This window comes from Cyrtonyx montezumae, unplaced genomic scaffold (assembly GCF_038088225.1).
Source record: "Cyrtonyx montezumae isolate F1298 unplaced genomic scaffold, pur_monq_1.0 scaffold_2, whole genome shotgun sequence".
Classification (NCBI taxonomy): Eukaryota; Metazoa; Chordata; class Aves; order Galliformes; family Odontophoridae; genus Cyrtonyx; species Cyrtonyx montezumae.
In genome coordinates this window covers 24,617,850-24,645,474 of record NW_027071936.1, presented here as the reverse complement: position 1 = coordinate 24,645,474, position 27,625 = coordinate 24,617,850, and the positions used below count along the sequence as shown (strand labels likewise).

At 45.5% G+C, this 27,625-nt stretch overlaps 2 protein-coding genes and 1 long non-coding RNA gene across 4 annotated transcripts; 1 reads left to right on the top strand and 2 right to left on the bottom strand.

The window, feature by feature from the left end:
• Positions 1-440: 440 nt before the first annotated feature.
• KLHL8 (kelch like family member 8) lies at positions 441-19,145 on the bottom strand. 2 transcript variants are annotated; one of them, XM_065736630.1, is made up of 11 exons: positions 19,113-19,145; positions 10,881-11,236; positions 9,470-9,782; positions 8,032-8,580; positions 5,458-5,644; positions 4,676-4,819; positions 3,844-3,955; positions 2,432-2,600; positions 2,166-2,325; positions 1,654-1,855; positions 441-1,241 (listed from the first exon to the last, which is right to left on the bottom strand). In XM_065736630.1, exons 3-11 carry the CDS (start codon positions 9,674-9,676, stop codon positions 1,118-1,120), a joined length of 1,854 nt encoding a protein of 617 aa, XP_065592702.1. In that variant the 5' UTR covers positions 9,677-9,782; positions 10,881-11,236; positions 19,113-19,145; the 3' UTR covers positions 441-1,117. The 2 variants fall into 2 exon arrangements, with proteins under 2 accessions (XP_065592702.1, XP_065592703.1); XM_065736631.1 differs by lacking the exons at positions 10,881-11,236; positions 19,113-19,145 and having other exon boundaries at positions 8,032-8,501; positions 9,470-9,540.
• Positions 7,408-8,199, top strand: LOC136048805 (uncharacterized). The gene is made up of 3 exons (XR_010622227.1): positions 7,408-7,513; positions 7,891-7,982; positions 8,134-8,199. It is a non-coding gene; the product is annotated as an uncharacterized LOC136048805 (long non-coding RNA).
• A 3,316-nt stretch (positions 19,146-22,461) lies between the features above and the next one.
• Positions 22,462-27,454, bottom strand: LOC136048804 (estradiol 17-beta-dehydrogenase 11-like). Its single transcript, XM_065736632.1, has 7 exons — positions 27,050-27,454; positions 26,859-26,966; positions 26,351-26,482; positions 25,369-25,475; positions 24,485-24,622; positions 24,174-24,290; positions 22,462-23,001 (listed from the first exon to the last, which is right to left on the bottom strand). Exons 1-7 carry the CDS (start codon positions 27,257-27,259, stop codon positions 22,914-22,916), a joined length of 900 nt encoding a protein of 299 aa, XP_065592704.1. The 5' UTR covers positions 27,260-27,454; the 3' UTR covers positions 22,462-22,913.
• Between the last annotated feature and the right edge of the window lie 171 nt (positions 27,455-27,625).

The following is a 27,625-nucleotide window of genomic DNA, read 5'->3' as shown; positions in this document are numbered from 1 at the left end:
GCTGAGCTCTTTCTAGCCAGGCTTGACCTTGCAGTCAGGGTTTGTGACTGCGAAACAAGTTGCCTTTGCACAGAGCACTTTCGAGTTCCTGTTTTGGTCCTTGATCTAAGTATTGATTTTTTTTTTTTTTTTTTCCTAATTCTTCCTGCTGCTGATTCGCTTTGGTTTGTGAAAGCATGAACTGCAGGACCTGTTTTGAGGAGTGATTTTTTTTTTTTTTTTTGACTGAATATTCCTAAGGACCTAGGACCTCAAATCTGTTGCCCCAGATTTGTTACTGGTTACTGAAACTGGGCTTGTCAGATAGACTTGCACTTAGAGCTCTTAACAGAACACTGCACATTCTGCTGTGCGTGTCCCTTTCCTGTGACAAAGGAGATTCAGAGACCACAGCCTTCAGGACTGATCTCTCCACAGACAGAGCCTTTTAGAGGGATTCATGAATACAGATTTTATTGAGGATAAAAGAATGTCAGCATTCCCGTCACTGCGCTCAGGCTTTGAGAGTCTTCTCAGCTTTCTAACAAGTGTGTGGGGCTGAGGAAGCACTCTGAGGGGCAGGTCCAGGCTCAGAGCTGCCATCTCCACGGCAGGTGGGCAGCTAACATCTGTACTCCAGTTAGCTCAGGAAGAAACAGGTGTGTAGATACCTTCTAAAACCTGAAAAGCTCTGTCTCAAAGCTCTTCCATGATTAGGAAATGTTTTAAGACTGCATTCCTGATAATAAATTAGTTATGTTAATGAACGGCACTCCAGTCCCTCAGGAAACACACAGCAGGGCTGTCGGGTGAGGCTGTGTCCGTGCCTGGTTTGCAGTTCATTGAGTCCCTGCAACAGCTGCCTCAAATGCCTCTGTAACTTCACGTCTCAAAGATGGGATGATTACAGCTCTCAGCGGGTTTTCTCCTGTCGGTCACGCTGCTGTCCTGTGTTTTCACAGGCTTCTCTATATTGCTATTGTCACAAAGCCACCAAAAGCTTGACAGTCACAGAAGGTATATGTCCATGAGGAAAACACACTGTGTTTCTTAACCTACCACACAAACCACCGTATATAAAAGCTCTGCAGTGTTTCTGCATGATTGTTCCCCTGGAATCTGAAGGAGGCAGCTGAGCTCACATGCAGTCAACTACGTTACTGGATCCTTGGCCTACATCGTGGATCTGGCTGCTGAGGCAGGCACACACAGCAACGCCTGCCCCAGCCCTGCAGTGCGACACAGAGCCAACCAGCTCCCACCTGGAGAACAGGGCAAAGGAGAAGGCAAGTGAGTTTGTGTCCTCTCTTAGCAACCTGAAGTATTTAGTTCCAGGTTCTGAAATTCTATTATAGAACCTAGTTATTAACTGCGTGAAAATATACTTTGTTCATTTTTTTTCTCATTATTTCTCCAGTAAGCTTAGTGCAAAGTCGGTTTGGAACCAGCAGGGGAACGTAGATTCTCACTGAGTGAAGGTAAGAGGACGAGGGATGGGCAGGAGGAGGAAGGGGGAGGAAGATGTGCTTCAGTATTTCAAGAAGAACGTAGTGACATGAGCAGCACTGCCACATCGCTCACGTGAGTATGACTCAGTTACTGTACACTGTTACGCTCTGCTCCACATAGGCAGATATGACTGCTTTCTTAGGTGAAATAGAGTAAGAAAATTACCTGTTAACTATGGGATCAAATGCTTCCACCGTATTCAGGTACGCGTTGCCGTTGTGACCTCCAACTGCAAAAATTCTCCCCATCAGCGTTGCAATGCCAACTCCCCCCCTTGGGGTTGTAAGCTCTGCGACGTACTCCCATTTGTCGCTGCGTGGGTCGAAGCGCTCCACGGAGCTCAGTGGAGAGTTGTCATCGAAGCCACCTGCAAAAAGTCACTGCGTGCTGATATTTGGCCACTTCCAGTGGTGCTGATAGCCAAGATTTGCATTTTGGGTTTTTTTTGGCATGTGGTGATCTAGATCTAGATCTTAGAGCTGTCTTAAAATTAATCCAACAGCTCTCTCTGCTGCCAAGCTCACACAGTGCTTTCAGAACAAACCACCACTGAAAACCTAAGTAGGAAGCAAATCCTTGTGGGCCAGCGAAACTTATTTCCTGGCTACCACTCCTTTGGTCACGCATGCCCTTGTTGTGCTTTCTTCTGCACAGGAGCTCGGGTCTGGCCTACTCACCGACAACGTACAGACAACCGTGGAGCTCGCTGACGCCGTTGCCAGCCCTTCGCTGGCCCATCTCTTTCACTTCCATCCACTTGTCCAAATGGGGGTCGTACTTCTCCACGCTGGAAAGAGATGCTATGCCGTCATTGCCACCCACAGCGTAGACATGGCTCTGCAAGAGTTGTACGGGGAAAGGCTGTTTAGAAAGCTTAGGTAATATTTGAAAAGCAGCCCCAGAGGCCAGATCCTGACCCTGAGCTGGGAGGAAATAAACTCACCATGAGGGCTACGGAGCCGACTCCCCCCCGGGGTGTGTTCATGGGGGCTATTGCGCTCCATCGATCGGACTCGATGTCATATCTTTCCACATCACTGAAGCACGTGTTGTCATCAAGACCTCCTATTGCATAAATGGGGCCCCCGAGGGAAGCAAGAGCTATTCCTCTCCTAAGAAAACCACAGGATCAGTACTTCAGTGTATTAAAGGGGATGGAAAAGACATCAGGTGCAACCTCAACTGACTGGTAAGACTTTCAAAATATGGGAAAAAAGTAATGAAGTAATGAGTTTGTAGTAATGATCCCTCAGCGTGACCAACCCTCTGCACACCAATGTCAGTGTTGCAGCACTATCCAGAAAGCCTTTAGTGTGTTTGCAGTATCCCATTTGTGTTTTATCTTCACCTCAGCTTCACCTGCATGTCACTGTCATCCACGAACATATTTTCAGACTGCAAAAAGATGGAGCTCTGGTTTGAAAAAGAAAGGAGGGAAAAAGGCAGGAGGGCACAGAATATACTGTTTTAACTGCATGGTATCAAAGGTCCAAGCCTTCTGTTCAAGTGTTGTGCTATTTAAGGTTTTCTCAGTTACTGGACTGTTACTTGGTACTGAATCCTCCATCTCTGATCTTATTTGGTGTGTCTGCAGGTTTTAGCTTTGTTGGTACAGCTCCTGCTATGGCTTGGGAATTAGATTTCTGAGGGCGATAAGTGATACAGACTGAAAGACAAACCTGTGCTTGACACTGGATGACTGAATTCTGCTTTTTATTAAGTGTATGTTGAAATAGGTGTTTTGGGGTTTTTTTTTTTTGTGAAATCTACTGGCTGTACACTCAAGTGTGCAGTCAGTATGGTGAAATGAGATGTCCGCCATTGGAGAAGTTATTGAGAACATTGTGTTACCACACAGAGCATAAAGTAACATACAGTCACCATCAGTGGTGGCAGTTTTCTCTCCAGAAAGTGTTCAGGCACCACTTCCTTTTTCAGGAGAGGTGGGGTGTGGGCAAGGCTCTGCCCAGCTTCCTGGGTAAGAAAAGTCACAGAAATCCAGAACTGACCTTTGCCAGAAGGAAGAGGTTCCCTGGCCTTGAAGCATTTTACTACACGTGTGCTGGTTGCAGTATCATCATTTAGAAGAGATAAAATACCACAAAAACACTTAACCATTCAGAACCTTTATCTGTTATCAGAGCATAAGCACAGCTGCAATGGAAGTACTCCTCTCCATTTCTGAAGCCAGCCCACTCCCCCCAAAAGAAGAAAACAAACAAAAAAAGATAAGGGTGGCATTAGAAAGCAAAAAAGCATAACCCACGTTAGCAGCTGGGGGGATTTTGTAGTTCTGCCCTGAAATACTTAGTATGTTACACACAATTCTTTGTGTGTAACAACAAGGACACATACCTCTTTGTGTTCATTGATGCCTTAATCATCCACTTGTTGGTGACAGGATCAAACACTTCCATGCTTCCTAAATGTTCGTTTCCATCATGTCCACCCACTGCATAGACTTTACCTGAAAGCCATATGTGTATTTGGATCCAGAGGTTGCTTGGCAACATTCCAGTTTTCATTTACATGTGTGGGGCATAACACGAAGCCCAAACACAGCTTCATGTTTTTAAAGGTTTTCAGTATCGGGATTTTATTAAGGATGGACTTTGTTGATTAGAGCATATAGAAGTACCAGAGATCTGTTTTATCACGGATTTTACACAGATCTTGAGATACATCAATGGGGAATCTTCCCATAACTCAAGCAGAGCAGGCCAGGTTGATTTCAGATGTTTACCTCAGCCTCTCCACAATTTTTATAGAGAAATATTTCCACTCTGCTGCAGTGACACAGGGGCTACCATGGACAAAGGGGTGCTAAGCTGCCCAGGCCTGGCAGAAGTTGTGGACTCAGAAATATAGGTTGGTTTGCCCTCGCAGTCTTAGTGACTATTTTGTATGGATTTAAGTATGAAGGAAGCTTGTATGTGTACTAGGAAATTTCGGGTTACTCTGCTGTGCAACTCCATTTCTTTAGGAATGGTCTGAAAAAGGTTAAATCACTTAAGGCACCAGGTTACATACAGTTGGCAGTAATGGCTTTTCATTAAGCGTGCTCTAAGATTTTGTTTCTAGAAGCAACAGCCCCTTCATGGGGAAGAAGCTTTATGAAAACAAAGAATAATCCACTGATGAGCCGTGCAACTCTTTTGAACAAGGTTGCTTGAGTAGGGTTACTGACCTCCCACAGAGATTACACCCACGTGTCTTCTCCTGCTGTTCATTTCAGGGCCAAAGAACCAGCTGTTCTTATTTATAGAGTAACACTCAATGCTGCGAAATGGGTCTCCGGATCCTCCTCTGCCACCAACACAGAACAGCACACCTGGAAGAGACCAAGCAGGTTTCCAGAGAGCCAGCAGAGAAAACAGGGATAAAACTCTACAGTGGAGTAGACGGTAAACTACGTACTTCAGGAGAAGCCATATTTCACTTCAAGGGGTAAAGTAATTGCCCTGTATACGCGATGATGGATTGTAGCCTTTGTTTGGCATGCTTTTAGGGCAATCAGCTGCCTGCTCTCTTGTAAAAGCATATTTTAAAGAGGCTTTTTAACTTATTTTCCTAGGAAGAGAACCTGATTGATTGCTACATCTTAACTGAATATAAAAATTAGAATTTGCAGTCTAACATGCATCACTTGCTTTTGGTGTTGGTTAAGCAGAGTTTAACAGCTAGCTCAACCGTCTGGCACCAAAAAGTATATGTCCACTGGTTTCTGTACAGCTTTCTGCCTGTGCATAATACCCTTAACAGCTCTAGCCAATCAGATTAAATGCTGCTCTAAACAAAGAAACTGCCAAAATTCTGTTAAGAAAATGCAGCCCATAACCTAATCACCAGAGGTAGACAATGGCTTTCCCAGTTACACATTAACATCTGCTTCCTGTCTAGCCCTATGCAGATGCACTGCCTTTTCTTCACACCGCTCCATACTGGATAATCAGACACACATTTAATTACCAGCAGTCTGCTTCCTGGGTGTTGTGCGAATGGAGTATTCAAAGTCTGGCACTGCCCTGCTGCTCAGGTGAAGGTGGTAGTTTCTTGCTTCATCCAGCAAATCCCTACATTTTAGATTCTGCTTGACAATCTCTTCCTTTGCCACAACACCCATAAAGAAGCAAATGGGCAAGAGAGGCAGTCGTACCTGACAGAAATGAACACAGTTGGAGTAACTGGCTAAACTGAACTGACCATTTACAGTGACGTACACGTAACGGACTGCAACTTCCAAGCCAACTGTCAGCCCCACACTCTTCAGTGAGAAGAGCAGCTCTTGTGGTTTTTTTTCCTGATACAGTTATTTTTGGTGACAATTACTTGCCACAACCATTTGCCATTGTAGGCAAATGCATTTGCAGTGGAGGAAGGAGAAGGGCAGCTGCCCATACTGTGGCACACGAGCATCACAGGGTGCTCCTTCCCGAGCCAGTAACAGTAGGGTCTGCAGTTCTACTGGGATAGTATGTTTCACATTAGTCAGGTAATGCCAAGTCAGAATGGAAACTCTGTCAGTGTGAACTAAGTATCTGTTAAGGAGGTACTGCTGGCCCAGGAATACTCTTCTCCAGGATGAGCTTGACAGATGTCAGGATAAAATGAAACCACCAGTTACAGCTAAGCGCCAAGGTCGGAGGGAGCAGAGGGCAGGCTGGCTGACAGAGAGGACTACGGGGCAGTACAGTCTTTTCAAACAAGACTACAAAAGTCTTGGCATCAGGTTCACGTTGGAATATAACAACAGGAGGAGGTTCAAAACTATTAAGAAGATTAATATGAAAATAGTGTGATGACACAGTGATATAAAGGAGAGAAAACTGCAAGGTTGTAACTGTTCTGGCAGATGTCGATACTGCAAGATTATTACTGCACAGAGACTTCAGTTTTCCTAACGGCCCTTGTTACCACGGTGTTTCTTTCCCCAGATCCTTCCTGTCCTTCTTCAAAAGAGCTGGTGGTCAGGCTCGATGGAGAAGCTGCCTGGGTGACATTACTACCAGCAGCCACTGCCTGGAGTGATCCCAGGGATAGAGCAGAAGGGAGCCTCTCCAAACCACCTTGAAATGTCCCCCCCTGTGGGAATTCCTTTCTGCAAATCTTTTGTTTGTCCTTCTGAGGAAAATATTTATATTCTGAGGAACAGGAAGGACAATAGGAGTAGAGGGTCAAAAGGAAGGCCAGCGAGTGGGACAGGTATGAACAGGGGCAAACTAATAGCAGAGCAGTGTCTTGCTTTTGATAAGCTCCCAGTTAGCTCAGCATGGTGAAGGACAAACCCAGCATCTCAGGAGCTTCTCATAGAAGCAGAACAGTGCTGTTACACAAGTGTTGGTCCCTTGCAATTCTTCCTAAATCACTTGGATTCTATCCTGTTTCTTCATTTATTTTAGTACTGGTTTATTTTAGGTTGACTCAAAGCACTGCCACTGCCCTGCTAATAGACTCAGGAGGTTAACGATGCAGTAAGAACTCCAGGCTGATGAAAATTCAGAACCTTCTGACAACAGTAAAACCCCTAAGAGTGACTATGTTGTAATATTAACTGTGAGGAAGCCCAGTCCTGTTTTCTGCTAGCAGTAATGTCATATTCAACTCTAGGTTCTACATATCTTGCTGAACAACCCTTACTTACAGGAAGGGTTTTACTTCTTTGGTGCTTTGCTCCAGACTCTGGTTTTCATGAATAAAGCTATTAATCTGCTAACATAACTGCATTCTAAAAATCAACTGCATCCAACTCTCCAATTACATTGCCTGAATATTTAAGAAGGTTTTTTGTACCAAAAGCCTTATGATAGTCTAGATGCAACTGAAAAAAATTTAAACAGTTGTGATCTTTTAGAGGGAAATGAAACGTCCATGAAATGAAACGGCTTAATGAAACGTCCATGTTTTGACAGGAAGTCTGGGTGTTCATCCAAGTGACCATGTGATGCTGTTACAGGTTTCTCTCAGAAGCAGTGAGCACCTGACGAGCCTAGAGGATTAAACTGCACGCTTCTTTCTGAGCCTACAGGTAATCAGCAGTGCTACTCCAACTTTAAAAGGCCTGCAAAATCTTGGCCTTTTGTTATTCATGTATACAGACAGTCTAGAAGTAGCATCAGTTGGTGACTTATCTCCATTACAGCATTGCCTCCCTAGCCATGTAACTATACCCCTATACCAGTTCTGTTCTCCTTTCCAAGTAATAGCACTTACCAGCAAGGGAAATTAGATTTAGGCTGTAGTAGCATTGAGCTACATGAAGTGATGACTCTATGTTCTCCACCTCCCTACATGTAAACCTAAGGATGCTATGCTGTGGCACAGAATTTTTGATTCCCCTTCCCTCCTCTGCTGATGACCTCACAGTGAGTACAAGTAACGTAACTCGCTCTTCATATTTCCAAGGCCTAACCTGCTTGCATTTGTCAACACATGACTGCAAATACAAGATGAAGCACCAACTGCTAACAACATTTTTCTTCTTAAAATCTACCTAAGTAAGTAAAAGCAGCTGACACAGAACCAAATCAGTGATGCCTGCCCTACCTGTGCAAGAATTTCATCCAGCCACGTGGCATGATGCTGTGGATTGGCTAGCAGCCACTTGATAGCAGCATTGTAAACCTGCTTTTCATTTTCAATGTTCAGGTCACTGGATGACAACAGTTTGTGGAGGTGCTGAGGTGAGACGTTCACAAAGTCTTCACATTCCACCACCTCAGTAAAATGTTCACAAGCGTACTGATCAGCCATGTCCATCAGGTCAATGCGGTTGTGGCTCTCTGCGAATGACCTGACCGCCAGGCAGTTGGAGGGATGGAAGTGCAGCTTCATGTATTCACAGCACGCCTTGGCTACCAGTTCCACCTGGAGAATGCAGGCAGCGTATAGGAGCGGCTGGACGTTATCCACGGTCAGCGTCAGCCGGGAGGAATACACAAACTTCACGAGGTCTTCTATCGCATCACCGTCGAAGTCCTTGATCTCAATCAATGTCTGCTTGGCTTCAGCCATTTCTGAAAGAAACATGGCTCTGAAGTAAGGTATAACACACGCCAGCACCAGTTTGTGGCAGGATATGAGCTTTGTACCAACCTGAGAAGAAGGAAAATAAAAAAAAAACCATTTTACTGAAACATTGGCTTCAGTAAGTTTTCATCCAGCTATAAAAGGACAGCTAAGCTGCAAATGTCAACTTCTGGGCATTACATACTCTGAACACCTGTATTTTGCTGAAACAAATGAACTCCATCTGCCTCATCCTGCTGACATTAGATCAGCACATCCCAAGCAGATTTCAGCTGTAACTTGGCCACCAGAGTAGGACAAGGACATAGCAGAAGGAAGCAGTATTTAATTAAGCAATGCTTAATGTCTGTAGGTGCTGGCAACCACAGCTGCAAATGGTAGTTAGAAACTTCCTGTCATCAGGACATAAGTAATATAAAGCTGTGCTGAATAGAATGCATATAAAACAACGCTGTGCAAGAATCACAAAGCTGTAGGTTTTCCTCCTCTTCGTTTCCTCTTTTATCAGTTGTAGAACAACATGATTGTCTGGGGAATTTTTATTTCAGAGGAGAATTCTGGAAGTTAAATTTGTAACAGAAACCCTCTTTGTCAGGAAAGATCTAGCACAGAAACACAGAATGCAAAACTATGGATAGAATTTGGGATCAAAGTATGTTAACAGACAGGCTGCAAGGAGGTGGAAGCACGCAGAAATGACATGGTAATAAACAAATCAATCAAGGGAACTTGCTTAGAGGGCAAAATGGGTGAGGTGAGTATCTTAACTGTTTACGTTTTAGTTGTGGCCTTTGTAAATTACAAAAAATCTAAGAGCTTATCTAGAAATGCCTCGGCTCAAACAGGGATTCAGTCGCTTCCATCCCCCTGCCCAAATTCACAGCCATCTCCAACACTTATTTATAGCTTAATCTTCAGACTGTTAAACACAATGGATGTGGGTGGACTCTGTCACCTTCAGTGTAACGTCGCAGAGCTCTCCAGCCTCAAAGAAGTGAAGAAGAGAGCTGTGGAAATCCTTCCAAGCCTCATTTGCTTCAAATACAAAGATGTCATCTTCACCGTCACCGCTGGAAGACGGAGTCTGCTGCTGCTCTGGCTGCCTTCTTCCCTTCATTGGATGTTGCTTTGCCTGCTCTGGGATTATGGATTCTGAAGCCATTGATTGTTTTGTTTTTTGTAGCACGAACTGTCAAATATTCCCACCAAGAGAAAATCCAGCCCATCAGGAGTCAGTCCCAAAACGTAGCTAAGTTCTTTTCATCTTCCTATTTAAAAAAAAAAAAACAACAAAAAACAAACGTACATGAAAAAAAGATCAGATGAGGTATTAGGTACTGTCAGTATCTACCATCAGATTGCATGCTAAAAATGCTATCTGTGGTCTTACTTGTGGGTGAGTGGGAAGAGGAAGAGGGGAAAAGAGACCCACAAGCAAGTCATATGCAGGTACCTTTAGGAAAACCCCTTGTTTATGAACTTGTTCCCCACACCTGTTGAAAAAAGAGATGAAGAAGAAAAGTGATGTGCCGTCTGCCATTCCTGATCTAACAGCTGTGGATGGCAGAGGAGCAGAAGGGTCATGGACAACAGGTAGATGTGCTTCTCTCATCTCTCCTCACTGCTGCCAAAGACAGAGTGCTGGTTTTACCCTGACAGGTATGTCTGTACATACTACTCAGTTTTCCTCAATTTCAACAGCTAGAGCAATCCCAAAACGTTATCTGTATTTATTCAAATGTAAGCGACATGTAAGAATGAAGCTCCTCTTGCACTGTTTCACTGAGAACTAAAGAGTAAAGGAATTTACTTTGAAGGAAAAATCCTAGAATGAAAATGATTTCTTTTTACTTAATTTTAACCCAAGGTCTGATGTTTGAAGCATGAAAATGAGCATCCAGCAAAAGTCTGTCACTGTTTGCTAGCTTTTATTTTAAACTCTGTCTGCCTATCTTAGCTGAAGAAGATTTCGGTGTCTATGTTTTATACAGTTCTGACGAAAGGAATCATGATTGTTCTGCTATCACAACTTTCCAGGATTGAAAAACACATCTGGGATACCACAGACAATGGAGAGAAGGTTTATTTTGGCTTCTGTCACACACATCTTTTACTCCTACCGATGCTGTGACCTTCAGTTTCATTAAGTCTGAAGTCCATCTTTTTATCTGTAGATAAAACTCAAACAGTAGGAAAGAGCACGTAGTTCTCCAGCTTGATAGCACATTAGACACACAAAGCTGAAACTTTACACCCATGACAATTTGCATCCCATTAAGCCAATAAGGTTTAGGCTGAGTATTGAGTAGTGTGTTCCTCTCGTATATTGGGATAGCTTTGGTTTTGGTGTTTGCTGGTTAACTTACTGTGCATTCTAAGAAATGATCCTTGCTTTACTTCACGGATATCTGCTCCTGGGCACCGGCACTGGAGGAAGTTGACTTTCAAAAGCTTTCAAAATAAAGACGTAAGTCACGTGGGTGGGTGCAGAAACTCTATTCTTCTGAAATAATGTTCAAGTATCCGTATATTTACAATTCCTCATGCATCAGAAAGAGCAGGAAGTGACTCCAGATGATCGTATGTCTCTACCTCAGTGTTGCTGACAGCTCCACATCCTGTGTAGTCACAGTGCTGTTGGCTGCAATCGGTCAGGTGGGTTACAGTGAGATGCAACGTTCTCAGAATATTTACTGATCCTGCTATAAGCAAAGCATCCTTCCTGTAAAAGATATCCAGAAAAAGAAGTTGGAATACTGTACAAGGGTTTTGAAGAATATCATGTGTTATTCAGAAGTAAGACAGAGCAAACAACAGTACTTTTACAGCTGAGTAGAAATGCTGCTTGCAAATAGAGATGCCAGTGATGACTGAACAATTGTTTGCAGCTCTTAAGTCATAAGGTTGTTTCACTTGGCTATAATGTGCTAAATTTAACTGCGTGTTTTAATTGACTGCACACATGTGGCTCTTTGTAAAAGTGGTTGGTGGTGTAAGATTTATGTATTCTGGACATGCCACTGTAAACACCAACACAAAACCCACAATTCCTAAGTTAAATCAATAGTGCTGGGTTCACTTTTTGTTTGTTTGTTTTTAATATAATAAATCTAACAGTAGCTCAAAAGCCAAACATAACTGATTGTAAACCACGTTTTTCATCCTTATAGGATGCTCATATAAATGAAGGTGCTGGAGATGGTCTGAGCTATCATCTGTATGAAAAGAGCACAGATGTGGACTGATACATTTAGTAGTGGTTCTGCAGCAGCAGAAACCAGAGGCTTTGGTCTGCTCACACCAGAGATCACAGTCACAGGAGTCACACGTACCAGGGAACTCTCTGTATACATCACGGCAGTATCAAGTATATGGGCACATGACAGTAAGTCACTCCTCATGTAAAAAGAAGTTTCTTCAACGTACTGAAGTTAACTAACAGCTTTAAAAAGTCTGAATTTATAATTAAGACACCAAGCAATGTGTAAAATACGCTGTGGCTTCACTGTGATAAGACTTTGTGACAGATATTAATATCCTAGGTAAGAGTTCTGTTCTTCCCCCACATCACCAATTCAGGGACGTTTTGTTTCTGCAACATTTCTTGCTTCCCAAGTCACTTAGATATTCTACCCATAAATCCTCCTCCACTTGTCTTAATTATAGCATCTCACACTTTGAGTCTTCAAACAAACCATCATCATCTGTGGAAAATACCAGCTGAGATCACAAGACAGCTACACCTTTGTAGGAGACGGAGGCCTCTGTAGATATCCAGCTGGCTGCTGATAATTAAGAGCTACCAAGTTGCATCAGACTTGAGAAATACCACTGTCATTGTTCCTATCATTTATTTCAGAAATCAAGCAATGTTTATGACCAGAGGTTTAAAGTAAGTCAGTGACCAATGCCATAATTCTGTAAAGAGCCTGTCATATAAAAATGGTGCACTTATAGAGTTAAGCTCAGAAGTAATCTGATGAGATGTAATACACAACATTAAGGTCGGATATTTGCGGTCTGTCGGGACCCTGGCACAATGAGAGATGTTTAATTTGCAGAAACTAATCAGTCTGGACTGATTTAAATGCCTGGCTCTCAGCATTTATTGTTGTTATACTTTAAACAGAACAGAAATGAGTTTTAGTAGTCCTTTAATCAGGATAGTAAAGAGAAATCTGAAGGTCTCAAGGATGTTGTGAAGGTCGGTGTACTTCAACTCCAAACCCACTTCTCCTCCTATCCTGAACTGGAATAATAAATTGTTTTGTCATTGCACAGCCTTAAAGGGATAGCATAAGAAAGTGGTATTTTTCAACTCCTGAGTAATGTAGAAGTTCACTAGTTTAAACATCTCTTCCTAGGAATCTTAAGCATTTAGGATTGTGTGCACAATGTGTCAATTACGCACTCAAAATCAACTGACTGGCCCAGAAAAGCTATTCAGATCCCCCTCAGATAACCCAGAATGCAATGATAGCAGCCACCTGCTTGAGGTGAGGTTAGCACTGGCTGAACACTGCACGCAAACGGAGGGTTTCTTCTCAAAAGTGAAGTATTGTCACAGCCAGCTGTAACACTCCTTTCATCCAAGCAGTGCAGGGCTTCACCTGGATACAGCCTGGCTACACATTTGCCCAGCGTGATTGGCTCTACCGAATCTGAAGGAAGTGACTCAACAAAACAACATCAGTTGTTACTCTGTAGGCAGCTGCTTAGCACTTTTCATAGAGGAGTAACCCCTGATGCAAAAAGACTCCCTGTTTATAGCTCACCACTGTTTGCTGACATTGGCTCAGCAATTTTACTGCTCGAGTTATAAACATTTAGAACATTGGTCGTGTGTGTAGGCAGTGTGCACCTGGCCAGAGCTGATATTCAAGGATCCCATTCGAGCCCTTCTTTACTACCACACATATACAAACAAGCAGAGACTGTAGCTCAGAGCCCCCATGCAGAAGAGATGCTTTGGTTCTGCTAAGAGGAACATCTCTAAGTGAACTGCTTTAGGTTCAATCATTTGGGCCAAGCCATCTGAAAGTGAAGTGAGCATAAAACAGAGCAGTTGCATTCAGTGTAAATAAAGTACCTCAAACAGTTACACAGCTAAACGGGATAGGAACGTCAGCCACAAGCAGACACAAACATCACTCATGAAATAAAGGAAACAAGGATCCTCCCCCCATGACAGACTTGGGAGAGGATCATCCTCCTCTGCCTCAAGGAGAAAGAGGCTTCCATGATACAAGAAACAAAAGGAGTTTGCAATAGCCACAATAAGTGCGTGTTTAAATGAGGGGTTCTGCAACACAGGTAGATCCAGTGCTTGTCTATCAGTCCCAGTACTGAAGTTGGGAACATAAAAAGAAGCCCAGTGTCCAGGAGAATTGAAGACACGGGTCAGGCTTCACCCACACTCCTGTATGTAATTTTGGTTGCTTACATGCAAGGGAGACAAAATTCATGTTCTTACCTGTGCAGAGACAGACAGGCATCTAAACAGGGAAATGAAAAGGCCTGTTAATTGAAGCAGACTAGAGGTTTGCCTTCTGTAAAGGCAAAATATGTAGCTCTGAGAGTAGGGAGTTTTGGAAAGTGACTCAACTACAAACAGAATATGTTTGTATAAATATAAATCACTTTGCACTTGCAGATGTGTAAAACTAACTAGTTAAGATGGAGCCTGATGAGTCTCGGCAGGTAATTGTATGGTGCTGCTGCTGCCCACAAGATTACATGAAAACATGAGAAAGTTCAAGCTACGTGCTGCACTGCAAGCCTATGCTTAGTTTAATTCTCATTAAGTACACCTGAAAATTAAAGTAAAAAAAAAATAGATACCACATGCCTAACTGGTTTAGCTTGTTTGAAACCACTGGGCTTTCTGGTGTAGAAAGTTATAAAATAAGCTGTCTCAGACAGCACTACTGGGGGATTCCTAGGTCCTTTCAGAGGTTCTCTGTAGCAGAAGTTGGCAGGTATAGTAACTGTTTTGTGTTATTTGTCACACAGGTATTTCAGAAAACTGAAATGGGTGGGTAAAAGGCTTTCTTAATGTAGTGTAGGCAGTGATCACGGAAAGATTCTGCTCACAAGGAATGTAGGGGGTGATCACAGAAGAATTCCACCCTCAAGGGGTTGCCAATAGTAACCAGATAAGGGAGTAGTGCCAATTGTAACCAAATAAGGTAATAATGCCTGTAGCACCTAGATAAGGAGGTAATTACGCAAGCGCCTGAGGGGCGTAAACGAAACTATGGTAAACTATAAAAGTTGTTGTTACGAACAAATAAACGCCATTTTACCACCCACCACATTGGTGTGCACCGAGGTAAATGGACAGACCGATGAGTCCCTAACGATCACGAACACCTGAATGAAGCCGACGGCGGGTCCGAAAGGCTTCATCTGGTGACCCCGACGTGATTCGTTAGGGAATAGTGGTCAGCCACTGGCAGCGTGGCAATCCTGCTCTCATCCGTCTCCCTTGGGGAAGGAGGCGATGACCCTAGAAGAGGGGGCTGCGGCTTAGGAGAGTGGAAGCTGGGTGCGTCGGAGGTGCTCTGACTGCAGCAGAGTGTTTGACCACCGGCGACCCAGAACTTGGTGAAAGCCAAGTTGGCACTATCGGAAGGGGAGCCCGATAGTGGTGATCCGCGGGACCGAGGACGTCCGGCGATGATGGAAGCTGTCATAAAGGTGATTTCGTCCGCGTGTAAGACTTATTGTGGGAAGACGTCTCCTTCTAAGAAGGAGATCGCGGCATTATTACTGTTTTTACAGAAAGAGGGGTTGCTAGCGTCTCTCTCAGATTTATATTCCCCGGGTTCGTGGGATAACACTACAGCAGCGCTCTCCCAGAGAGCGATGGTGCTGGGGAAGTCGGGGGAGTTAAGGACTTGGGGATTAATCTTGAGAGCGCTTAAAGCAGCCCGGGAGGAACGGGATACATCTGGACAGGCGAAATTTTGGTTGGACTTGGGGGGCGGCGCGGCTTCTCCCACTTGCTCTACAGGAGGAAAATCCACTCAGATCTCGGAGGAGAAGAATGAATCGACTGTGCAGCACGAACAAAAAACGACCGTTGCTGTTGCAGATTGCGATTGCGCCGCTTCTGTCCCCTCCGCCCCTCCCCCGTATGTGGGGAGCGGCTTGTATCCTTCTTTGGAGGGGTTGGGAGGGGCGGAGAAGGAGGGTGTGGCTATGTTATCAGCGGGGCGGGACGGTGCGCCCCGATGGGTTGGACAGAGGGCGGAGTCAGGGTGCTCTGGCTCAGCCCCTGGGCTGGCCTTAACTGATTGGGCAAGGATTAGGGAGGAACTTACAACAGAGAGCTCATCCGTAGTGGCAATGCCTGTGGTGGTTAAACCTGAGGGATCGGCTTGGACTCCTCTGGAGCCGAAGTCGATAACGCGATTGGCTGACACAGTTAGGACCAAAGGTTTGCGGTCTCCAATTGCCATGGCAGAGGTGGAAGCTCTTATGTCCTCCCCATTGTTGCCACACGACGTCACAAATCTTATGAGGATTATATTAGATCCTGCCCAATATACCCTATGGATGGATGCTTGGGACACTCAGCTGCAGGTGGTGGTAGCAGCGGCGACTCGAGATCCCAGGCACCCTGCTAATGGCCAGGGACGAGGGGAGCGAACCAACTTAGACCGCTTAAAGGGCAGAGCGGATGGCATGATAGGGAACCCAGAGGGCCAGGCAGCACTTTTGAGACCGGGGGAGTTGGTTGCTGTCACGGCATCGGCCCTCCAAGCACTCAGGGAGGTCGCTCGTTTGGCAGAGCCTACGGCCCCTTGGGCAAGTATTACACAGGGCCCATCCGAATCCTTCGTGGATTTTGCCAATCACCTCATAAAAGCGGTTGAAGGGTCGGATCTCCCATCAGACGCACGGGCCCCTGTGATTATTGATTGCTTTAGGCAGAAAACACACTCAGACATTCAACAGCTTATAAGAGCAGCGCCTTCCACACTAACGACACCTGGAGAGATAATCAAATATGTTTTAGACAGACGGAAGATTACCCCACTCACAGACCAGGGAACAGCTCAAGCCTTGAAGGAGATCGAGAGACTGGCTTGCTGGTCCGTTAAGCAGGCCAATTTAACAACTTCACTCCTCAGCGATTTATTAACGGACGTCGCAAGCGTTAGGCATGCGGTCCTGCAGAACCGAGCAGCTATTGACTTCCTGCTTTTGGCTCATGGCCATGGCTGTGAGGATATCGCAGGAATGTGCTGTTTTAATCTTAGTGACCACAGTGAATCCATACACAAGAAGTTGCAGCTTATGAAGGAACACGTCAACAAAATCGGCGTGGAAGAGGACCCAATTGGAGATTGGCTGCGTGGACTGTTCGGAGACATTGGGGGATGGACTGTGCATTTACTGAAGGGTCTGCTTTTGGGACTTATAATTATGTTGCTTCTGCTAGTATGTTTGCCTTGCTTCTTGCAAATTCTGTTAGGTTGCGCGCAACGGATGATTGATCGTACAATCAATTATCACATAGAGTATAGAAAGATGCAGAATAGCTTGTAAAGGAACGCGTAATAGGGTTGTAGAGGCTAGGCTATTTAGCGTATCGGGATGTAACGGGTTAAGGCTTGCCGGAGAGGACAATAGCATGTATAGGCGTAAAGCGGGGATTTCGGGATGTACGCGAGTAGAGTCCTCTCTGATTACAGTAGGGAAATTAATGCATCGGGAGGGGGAAATGTAGGCAGTGATCACGGAAAGATTCTGCTCACAAGGAATGTAGGGGGTGATCACAGAAGAATTCCACCCTCAAGGGGTTGCCAATAGTAACCAGATAAGGGAGTAGTGCCAATTGTAACCAAATAAGGTAATAATGCCTGTAGCACCTAGATAAGGAGGTAATTACGCAAGCGCCTGAGGGGCGTAAACGAAACTATGGTAAACTATAAAAGTTGTTGTTACGAACAAATAAACGCCATTTTACCACCCACCACATTGGTGTGCACCGAGGTAAATGGACAGACCGATGAGTCCCTAACGATCACGAACACCTGAATGAAGCCGACGGCGGGTCCGAAAGGCTTCAATGTAGCACCAAGAAAAAGCTTTTAGCTGCTTTTATAACCAGTGATGTGGGCACAGGCAGTGAATGAAGGCTGCTATTTCTAGGAAAAAAAAAACAACGTGACAGAAGGACAGAAATGATGTTTTGCAAAGCACAGATAGAATCTTATTTTAGAAATAATTCTGCAGAAAAAGTGGTTAGGCACTGGCACAGGCTGCCCAGGGAGGCGGTGCAAATGCTGTCTCTGAAGGTGTTGAAAAAGAGGGAAGGTGTGGCACTGAGGGATGAGGTTAGAGGGCACGGTGGGATGGGTTGCGGGTTAGACTTAGTGATCTTAGAGGTCTATTAGAGCATTTATGATTCTATAAACCAATCCCATCATGATCCCCAGCACAATGAGGAAGGACCCCGCTTTGCAGATAAAAAAACTACTTAAGAGGCAATTTGTTTATTCAAGATAACCTTGGGAATACCCATAAAATAGAATAGAAAAGAAAAAAAAACCACTGCAAATCCATGCAATTCTCAAGAGCAGGGCAAAGTGCTGACATACACACTTTAAGCAAAAGAAATAGTTCTGGTACTTCACATCTGTAAGAAAAGAGAGCAGATTCATACCAAGGATTTCAATTGAAAAATAGAAGTCTGATGGTCTCTGCAGTAGTGTTTAGTCCAGCCCTTCCCAGGAAGAGTTAAACTGAGAGCAAAACAGTTTCCAACAAACTGTTTGCTGACAGCCCTTTAGCCTCTAGCTGTAAACCCAGGAGCAGTACTTGAGTTGTGAGCTTATTCAGTACCTGCACACAAACAACAGGCACGATCTCGGAATAACACGAGGCAGATTTACATAGGTAGGGAGTTCAGGCATGGATTACAGGTCAATCCAACATTTCAAATCTAGAAGGCTGCTGAACCTTGCACAGCTTCACCTCCGTGGTGAGCAGCACACACTCGTGTGGTGTGGTTTCAGCCTGTGAGCACTCAGGTGTGGGATTTCAGCTACTGTGGTACTTTTCTGTGAAAAACATGCTTTGATTGTGCTCCCAGCAGCCTTCACGACAGGCACAAAACGCTCCAAATCTCTGCATTCCATCCCCTTTACGACCACACCACGCAGAAGAATTACAGAAAAAGGGGCTACAGGAACCAAGAGACAAACCACCTGCTCACGCCTTAATGAGACCTCTGTAATTGCAATTTCCCACCGACCAATAAGGAACTGACCAAGGAGGGATGGCAAGGTGGAACCCATCAGCACAAGGAGGACACCTGGGTAGGGCAGGTCGTAAAGGGCCGAAGGTGCGCTTTCCCTTCCGCCGCCCTCATGCTCGTCTCAGGGCCCGGGGCCAGGCCCAACCGCGCAGCGCTTCCCGCTGAGGGCCACGGCCTCCCAGCGCACTACCTCCCCCCTCCCCTGAGGCGGGCCGGGGCTGCTAGGATCCACCTGAGGAACTGCTCCTTGGGCAGAGCGAGGGGCGAGTGGGGTCGGGGTTATGGGGACAGAGATGGGGATGAGTGAAGGCCCCGCGCCGCCGCTCACCTGCGCTCCGCCGAGGGCCGCCGGGAGGAGGGGGCGCGCAGCGCGCATGCGCGGTGAGGAGGCGGGAAGAGGCGCTGCGGGGCGATGTTTTGGAGCTGCTCTGACTCGCAGCGAATCAGCGCGGAAAGTGAGAGTTGCTTCTGTCCGGCACTGAGCCTCGAGGGGATAGCTCCTGAGGTGGTTCACCCGCTGTCTTAGGGGATGTGAAAGGGTGGCTGCGCTTATTAAACTCGCAGAAAGGGGCGAGTGGCTTTAGGTGTCGTTATTTAAGTGTAACTACGCAGAAATCACCAGCCAGTTGTAAATACAGACCTCTTCAATATCAGTATGACATATACCAATGTTGTGTCCGTTACGTGCTTTTCAGCATACCATCTCTTGCAGTGCAGGTATTGATGATGCAAGCCTGCAAGCGCCACTGCTGTACTCTGCTCCAGGCCAGGGGTGTTTCACCAACACCGTTTCATCATCATGTGGTCATCAAGAAATTATGTAAGTACTGCCCTCTGTTTTTTTTTTTTCTGTTGCAGTTTACCTGCGACAAACTATAAGCAGGCACCAGTGAACGCGAGTGCCTGGAGCTGTGTGAAAAACACAGCCGTGTACATAGGATTTGTTGTGAGCCATGAATGGATTTCCCTGCTGTACATCTGGGGAGGAGAAATCCTTTGTATGAGAGCATGTTTGTTCGTGGTAACAGGACCACAGGTTGATATAAACTCATTCCTGCTCGAACTGAGGTTTTGCAGTGAGGCTGGGGTATTCTCAGTGCAGAAGTCTCATGGTGCCCTGAGTAGAAAAAGCAATGGATCTCCTTAGGCAAAAGCGAAAGGTATGGCTAGATGCAGACTTGAAAGCATTTGAAAGCTTTAGTGTACCAGAAACTTGCCTCAGAAAGGAGTTTTGTAGACAGTGTTGCAGCGTTCGTCAATGGCCAGTGATCTTGGACATTTAAGGGTGGTGGGACAGCAGAAAAAATCCTTTCAACTGAACTGCTGAGTTCCGTTCAGAGGTTCTGTGCATGTGGAGTTCAATTTTCTGACCTGCTGCCTAAAATATTATACGATTGCATGCATATTGGTATTGCCAACAAGTATTAAAGTATCGTGAGTATTGCTCCAGTCATCAGGTCGAGGCCATAGTGCATCCTGCTGCTCTGGCTGCAGTTACTCGCCTTGTCTACAGGGAAAATGTCAGACTCCACTGGAGATGTTCAGGGCTACAAAATTTCTGTTCTTAATTAGCACATCAGCAGTGCAGCCAGATGCTAATTTCACAGCTCAGCAGTGCTGGCATCCTCCTGACGTGGGGCTTGGGTCAGAGCTGTGGCTGAGGCAGGGAAGTGCCAGCTCTAGGAGATAGCTCAGAGGGAGGCAGAACATGAATCCAGAGCTTCTCACGCAACTCATAAGTGCCCTAATCCAGTGTGTGAGACAGAAATACTCAACTGAGGGGCTTTACTGGATGTTGCTGTATGAGATTTGATGGCATAGGCTTCTGCTAAGTACCTCTAACAACCAGATTTTGGGATAAGCTTGTCTCTTATGGCCAGGAAGAAAAACTGAGGAGCCTAAGAGGCCTGACAATTTGATTCTCTGACATTGGTGCTCATGGGATGAAGGTTTAAATCCACTCTTATGTTCGTGTACACCAAGCAGAAGTGGCAATATGCAGTTCAAATAAAAGCAGGAGCAGCGTAAAAAACATACTTCAAAGGAGTTGCAAGACAAAAACCTCCTTCTCTTATTCTGGGACTGCCTCCAAGAAAAGGAAAACAGATAAAAAAATAAGTCACGTGTATTATGTTGGCGTCTCTTTCTTTCACGGCTCAAAACATGCTCCTCAAATGTTTTACAGTATTTGGCTTATTTGGCTTTTAAATGCAATCCATGTGGAAGTCTGAAGTGTTTTATAACTTTTCATTACTTATTTTCCATACATGGAACATTGAACAGCCCTTTCTCAGCCACAGGATTCGCAAACTAGAATCAAAATGTCCTAGTGCGGGAACTGGTACTTTGCCCCACCCTGAATGTCCTGTTCCATGAGGATTGTATAAGCAGCAAAAGAAGCTTTTCTCCCTGTTAGCCTGTCAGCAGCACAAACTTAGGCCCATTAACTGCCTAAGAGCAGGTGGAGACAGATTAAAACTTCATTCATCTTCTGAAACTCCATCTTCTGAAGAGTCCAGGTTTGCAGTACGACTGCTCAGGACATTAACATGGATTACACTGGAAGCTGCTTAGTTCTAGCTCTGCTTGACCTGGCAGGTTCTTAGGCCTCCCTCAAATGGCCACTTGCCTGCGAACGTCTGCTACAGTCAGGAGTAGCAGAAGTAGGCAAAAACTCAATCTGTGCTCTACAGAAGTTTTTGATTGGAATTTCATCATGTGGTAACATAGGGTGAAGTGTTCATACAGAACTCTAAAGGATTAACATCCGAGTCACTGCAGGTCCTGGTGGAGCTGGCTTGAGGGAAAGAACTGGGCTCATATGGGGCTGTATGCCACACACCTGCAATGTTAGGTTTCTCTCCTCTGGAGCATCTCTGCTGCTCCACCTGTACATGGAAAAGCAAAGCACGAAGGAGAAGCCCAGAATCATCCAGGCTGGTGGTGCTGCAGCATCCAATGTAATGAATAGGGTCAGCCTTTCAGAGGGGGTGGGATAGATATGCACTCACTCTTGAACATGCTGTTTGAATAGATAAAAATAGGTGCATGGAAGTCTGCGTGTTAACTGGTGTCAGTACTGGTTTAAATTTGTATTGCAATGAGTGCATTAATTAGCTGAAATGAAGACAGAGCAGAATGTCTCTGGATACCCAGTTGATGCCTTCTCTTATGTTCTGTACAGGCATAGGAGCTGTGGGGACTTCCATTTCAGCTCACCTTAGGCACATAGATGTGGGGTTTTCAGGCTTAGCACAGCCTTGGTTTTCCTTCTAACAGAGGAGCCTGATACTGGAGCAGATAAACAGCAGTTTTATTCAGCAGGACTAGTTACCTTCTAGTGTAAGGATAAAAACAGTGCCACACTTCCATATTCTTACAGAATAAATCACATTTTGTGTGAGCATGAAACAGAACAGGGTACCCAAGAATTTGTAGGAAATACTATGCTTGTTTCACAGGACAGTGTTCAAATTTGATCTGGGAATCATCAAAAAGTAATCTGAGAAATGACACCAGCAGAGGGCATGTGTTACTTAACACTGTACCTAAAATGCAACTGTAGGATGTGGTTGTAACTGTAACTGCTGAGAGGCACATTCTGATTAGAGAACTGCTTTTGTTCTGTACAAGTTGTGCTGGTGGAGCTCGTGCATAATGGACAATCAACACTTAGGTAACGCTTGATTAGAAGGCTGTATTATTTCAGGTACTTGCTACAAAACAAAAAAAAAAGGCATTACACTGTGTGCAGTACAAGACTTTTTAAACTTAAAAGATTGAGGTGAAGCAGGCCACCTTTAAGCAATCCTCCCCACAAGACAATTTTACTTGGTGATAAGACCACATTAATTTATACTCCAGCAATTCCTCCACACTCATGTAAGCAGTTGTGCAGATTCCAGAACAGTCCTTCTGACTTCTAGAGCTGCATCTCTGCTCTGCTGACACTCCATTTTATGCGCATCTGTTCCTGCTGCAGGTGTGGGATGAATCTTAAGGTGTGATGGGAAGTAGAGGCTTGGAAGAAGTACCCATCTGAATTCTGCTCTGAATCAGTTGCTGTGCTACACTCAGCGTATGTTCTGCTTTCACTCATTTCATGGGGAAATAAGAAACAATTTGCTTTTCACTGATTGCTTTCATGCCTGATGATTGCATCAAACTTAACATCAGTCAGCTTTTTGAGATACTTCAAGGCACGTTCTGGAAGCAACCTGGAAGGAAAAAAAAAGCCCATGAAATTAAACCTAGGATGAGAATTCATGTTTTGGAGCAAGTGGCACCACAGGTGGGGCTGGAGCTCGTCTGGGCACAGAATGCAAGCTCACATCAGACTGAGAGCAGAACTGAAGTCTGGGGAGTACTTCCTAAAAGCCCATTGCCTTCATAACTGTCTACCTTGACCTCCAGTCCGTTCAGCACCTTCCTCCTTCTGTGATCACTTCAAGGACAGGTATCTACTGCAAAGGATGTTGGCTGGATCACTGCTTGCAGGTTTAATGTCGAATGTAGGCAAGTACTTTAAAATGAAATAAGAATTAACTTTGCTTTCTAAACCTCATCTGGCTGATGGAGAATTTTGGGAAGGCAAAAGATTCTTTACGCTCTGTCATCAGTTTTGTCTGATTCCTGGCTTTCATGAATGAGTTACTATGAAGTTCCGAGATACTGTAGAAGCTAACTGAAGTGGTAAAGTCGTTGGTTTGATGCAAATCCAGCTTTTAAATCAGAGCTGTGGAGAAAGGACAGCACCAGCAGAGCACCCACGCTGGACTTAAGAAGTATGAGAGGACAAATCTCGCTTCATGTGGCAGAGGGAAGAAGCAGAACCCTTCTCAAGCTGCATCCCCAGCCTTTGTGACCTAGGCCTCTGGTGTTGCCATGAAGAAGTGAACACCAAAAAGCAGCAGTTCCTTAACTGTTTCTGGAGCTTGAATGGGACTGTTGGTTCTGAGAAAATATTCTTTGCAAGCCCCTGGGGAATTCTGTTTGTGATGGATAAGTGATCCCTTGATCTCCTTCTGCATCCCTATCAGCCAGTGGAGCATCTGAGTTCTTCACTCATCAGCTCGTGTGAAAATTGAATCATAATGACCTACAAAAAGACTCAACAAAACCCTCATGGTGTCTGCTGTTGTCATTGGAAAGAAACAATACATTATAACCTTGTGCCACAGCTGCTCAACTTTCACAAAATCGAATTGCATGTTACAAGCGTGTTCAAGAAATGTTTAGATGCTATACTGAGGGATGTGGTTAGTGGGAAATATTGGTGATATGTGAACAGTTGGACTGAAAAGACCTTAGAGGTCTTTTTCAACTTTGGTGATTCTATGAAGTGTCATGCTTGTCCACTCCCACAGTTATCCCTTACGTTGTTACATACCATTCAAGAAGTAAAGCAATGCGTTGATTTGATGGAACAAAAATCATTTTCTGGTTGGTCAGTATTCCTTCCATCAGAGCCTTCACAACTTCATCAACCTCCAAGATCTTTCCAAGCCTAAAATCAAAGGGAGGCATCTATGTAAGAGCAGCAGTAATAAAACATGGGCAGCAGGTGAATATGAAGTAGGATGCTTCACATGTGCACCAAGTCAGGTAAATAAAGGACAACTGCTATGTGGGATATATACTCAGTCTGGATAACAGATGTGGAGCAGGGGCAAATACACATTGCTAAGTTTTGATCATTACCTCATACTGGGGTTTTTGACAAATCCAGTGTTTATAAAAACTGGACAGAGACATGTTGTTTTTATTCCATCCTTTCCCAGGGAAGACAGCTCGTCTGTTAGAGCTTTATGAAATCCAACTGCAGCAAACTTGCTTGAACTGGTGGAGGAGAAAAGCAGAAATCAGAAGGCATGGATGTTATTTCCAGCCTGACAGAAATGGAAAGGGGCTGAGAGAACATGCAGTACTGACTAGTGAGGGAAACAGTGGCAAGGCAGGGACTCGTTCTAACTCTTGCTGTCTAACAGTCTTTTCCTAAAATACATGTTGCTGCTTGTGGATGTGGAGTATCTAGGCAATTGTAGTAGTGAACAGTCAGAGCAGTCTTAAGAAACATTAATTGGCATGCATAAGTCTGATGTTTCTCTTTTTGAAAGCTAAAATGAGCAGACATTGTGATGTGCAGCATTCCTTACTACAGGAAAGAAAACAATCATGGCCTAAGTCTGTAAAATTAAGAAGAAAAAAGATGGTAAAAGCAAATCAACAAGTAGTAGTTTTTCTTATGGCTACAGAAACTCACAAGAACACTATGTTATTCTAAGAAGAAGGAAAGTGGATACCTTTTTCACCAAAGTCTGGATCAGTGATGGGGAAGAAAAAACAAATAGATTTCATTAGTTTATTACATTATTAGTCTTTCATTGAAGTGTTGTTCCTGATTCAGTCAGAGCTAACAAGTCAACCAGTGGGCATCCCCACAAGTCCTTGTGCCCTGGGTGTTGCAGGTTGTCTTTCTCCTCTGGAAGAAGCTTACTGAGTGTATTTATTTCCCCTCTGTGTTTGCTGGTGGAGAAGACAATTAAAGATAAGAAATGGAGAGAGCTGATTTTGAAGTCACTTACCAATAAGCCACCATGAAAGGAGTTACAAAATGACCTGCTGCAGAAGCCACTGTGACAATGTGACCGTGGTTGTTGTTCATCATTGTTGGCAGAAAAGCTCTTGTTGTCTTGATGGGATTTAGAACAAGGGTCAGGGAAAGGGTTGGGGGAGGAGGAAAAGAGCAATGTCTTCAGTGTGTTCAACTCTGTTCCCACATACATGTGATTAAGTGACTAAGGCTTTTCTTAATGCTAGGTAGATCTTGAGAGCCATGGTAACGCCCATTCTCCCTCCAGCTGGTGTGTTCTTTAACCTGATTTCTCTAAGGACTATTTCAGCAGTCAGGTATCAACACAAGGTGAGGTTCATGGTGCTTCTCACCTGCTTTTTAATTTCACTTGTCAGCAGTGACGCTAGCAACATCGCTCCCCAGCACACACGTGATTTGCAGTACCCCAGAAATTCTTTGATACTAAGAATGCTGCTTAAAGGTGGCCTGTCCCCGGGGTCAGGCTGCCAGAGTGCCAAGGAGCCAAAAGCCCAGCTCAGAGATGTCCTAGCTGCACCACCTCCACATAGGCTGCTGGTAGAGAGCTGGGAGAAGCTCTGCAGGAGATGAGGTGAGGTGGCACTTGCAGACAGCAGCAGGCCAGCCACAGGATGGGATTAAAGCAGTGCGAGGAGCCAGCAATGAGACAGGTACAAAATGCTTCAGGATGAAGCCCTGAACACTGGCTGAGGTGATGGTGGCAGGCAGGGAGAGGCTGGGTCAGGCCTCACCATGTGGCACGGCTAGGAGCTAGCAGCCTGCCCTGCCCCATGCCTAGCTCCACATACCAAATGCTGTCATCTCTTGGGGGCCAGCTGATCAAAACCAAAACACTTCACATTATGTGAGCAGTTCTCTCCTGCTTGATTTGCCTGCATTTTTCAACAACTGTTGGTCTAAACACATATCCCTAATAATGCTCATGGAGGCATGAATGTGCTGGAGACCCTTACCCAGATGTGAGCAAGAATGTTCACTTCAAACGTCTTCTCAACTTGGTGGTCCTGGGTGGAGAGCAGGTCGGCAGCTGCGATCACACCAGCATTATTCACCAGGATGGAGACATCACCGATGTCCTTTTTCACCTTTTGGACAAGAAGACATATAGGTGAATATGACTTGTTAACACACAAAGTGCACGGCTGTGAGTAGCAAGTAATTCTTGCAGTTATTTTATTGCAGTTAGGAAAGTGCAGTTCACGTTTCCATGTCTGTTTCTCAGCAAGCCAGTATGAGGAAGTTTGGTTGCAGGGTCTAAAGTCTGAAGCGTGAGCTCAGAAGGACAAAAGCTCCCAGAGGAGGATGGGACAGGCTGCAGTAGCTGAAGGTATGCATGCACAGCAGCAAAAAGAGGGGAGATTCGCAGAGGCTTGCACAAATTGAGTGGGACACCTCGGGTGCTGTTTTCCAGCCTTTCTCAATCCAAAGCATGCTTAGGTAATACGTGCCTGCTTCCCCTACCTTCTCGGCAGCGCTGTAGATCTCCTCCCTTTTGCTGCAGTCCACCACAAAGGTGTGAACGGTGGCTCCCAACCTTCTGCATTCCTCTGCAGTCTCCTTGAGGCCGTGCTGTGGGAGGAAGGACACACGCGTGACTCGAGCGCCGCGGCCTCGGTACAGCCCGTTGAGCTGCACTGCGGGCCCGGCCTCACCGCCTCGACGTCCCACAGCACCAGGCGGCTCTGGAGCAGGGCGAACTCGCGGGCCGTAGCCCTGCCCAAGCCGCGGGCAGCGCCCGTGACCAGCACCAGCTCCCCGCGGACGGCCTTCCTCCTGGCGGGCAGCAGCAGCTTCACCAGCGCCTCCGCGTAGGCGTACAGCAGCGTGCCCAGGAACAGCAGCAGCTCCAGCGCGGGGTTCATCTTGCGACCGCTCCGCACGAAAGGGACAGCTCGATGCACGCGGCCCCGCCGGGCGACGGGGCGCAGGAGAGCAGCCAATCGGGAGCGCGATGTGAGCAGGGGGCGGGGCGCGGCCGACGGAGCGGTGGGGCCGTTGATTGGCCGGGCTCCAACCAATGAGAGGGCGATGGGCTCTCGGATGTGGTCACGTGTTTTGTTTACATACAAACCATCCTAAAATCATAGCTAGGAGAGGGTGGGTGCTGCTGTGGCAGCGATGTGTGTGTGCTACATCAGCCGTCAAAAGCACGGGATGGAGCCTTGAGAGAGCCCAGGTCGCGAGGGCACAGCTACTGCAAGAGTGCCGTCGCTGTTCTGCTGACAATG

What these genes read in the sequence shown, in the direction of transcription:
- KLHL8 (XM_065736630.1), bottom strand. Translation starts at nt 9,676, where the DNA reads ATGGCTTCAGAATCCATAATCCCAGAGCAGGCAAAGCAACATCCAATG. An exon ending in TCTGCGACGTTACACTGAAG is followed by an intron (nt 8,581 to 9,469) that starts GTGACAGAGTCC and finishes CCTTCTTCTCAG; the next exon opens with GTTGGTACAAAGCTCATATC. An exon ending in ACCCAGGAAGCAGACTGCTG is followed by an intron (nt 4,820 to 5,457) that starts GTAATTAAATGT and finishes GGTCTCTTCCAG; the next exon opens with GTGTGCTGTTCTGTGTTGGT.
- LOC136048804 (XM_065736632.1), bottom strand. Translation starts at nt 27,259, where the DNA reads ATGAACCCCGCGCTGGAGCTGCTGCTGTTCCTGGGCACGCTGCTGTAC. An exon ending in ACATTCTTGCTCACATCTGG is followed by an intron (nt 25,476 to 26,350) that starts GTAAGGGTCTCC and finishes AATCCCATCAAG; the next exon opens with ACAACAAGAGCTTTTCTGCC. An exon ending in CCTTTCATGGTGGCTTATTG is followed by an intron (nt 24,623 to 25,368) that starts GTAAGTGACTTC and finishes CTCCTCCACCAG; the next exon opens with TTCAAGCAAGTTTGCTGCAG.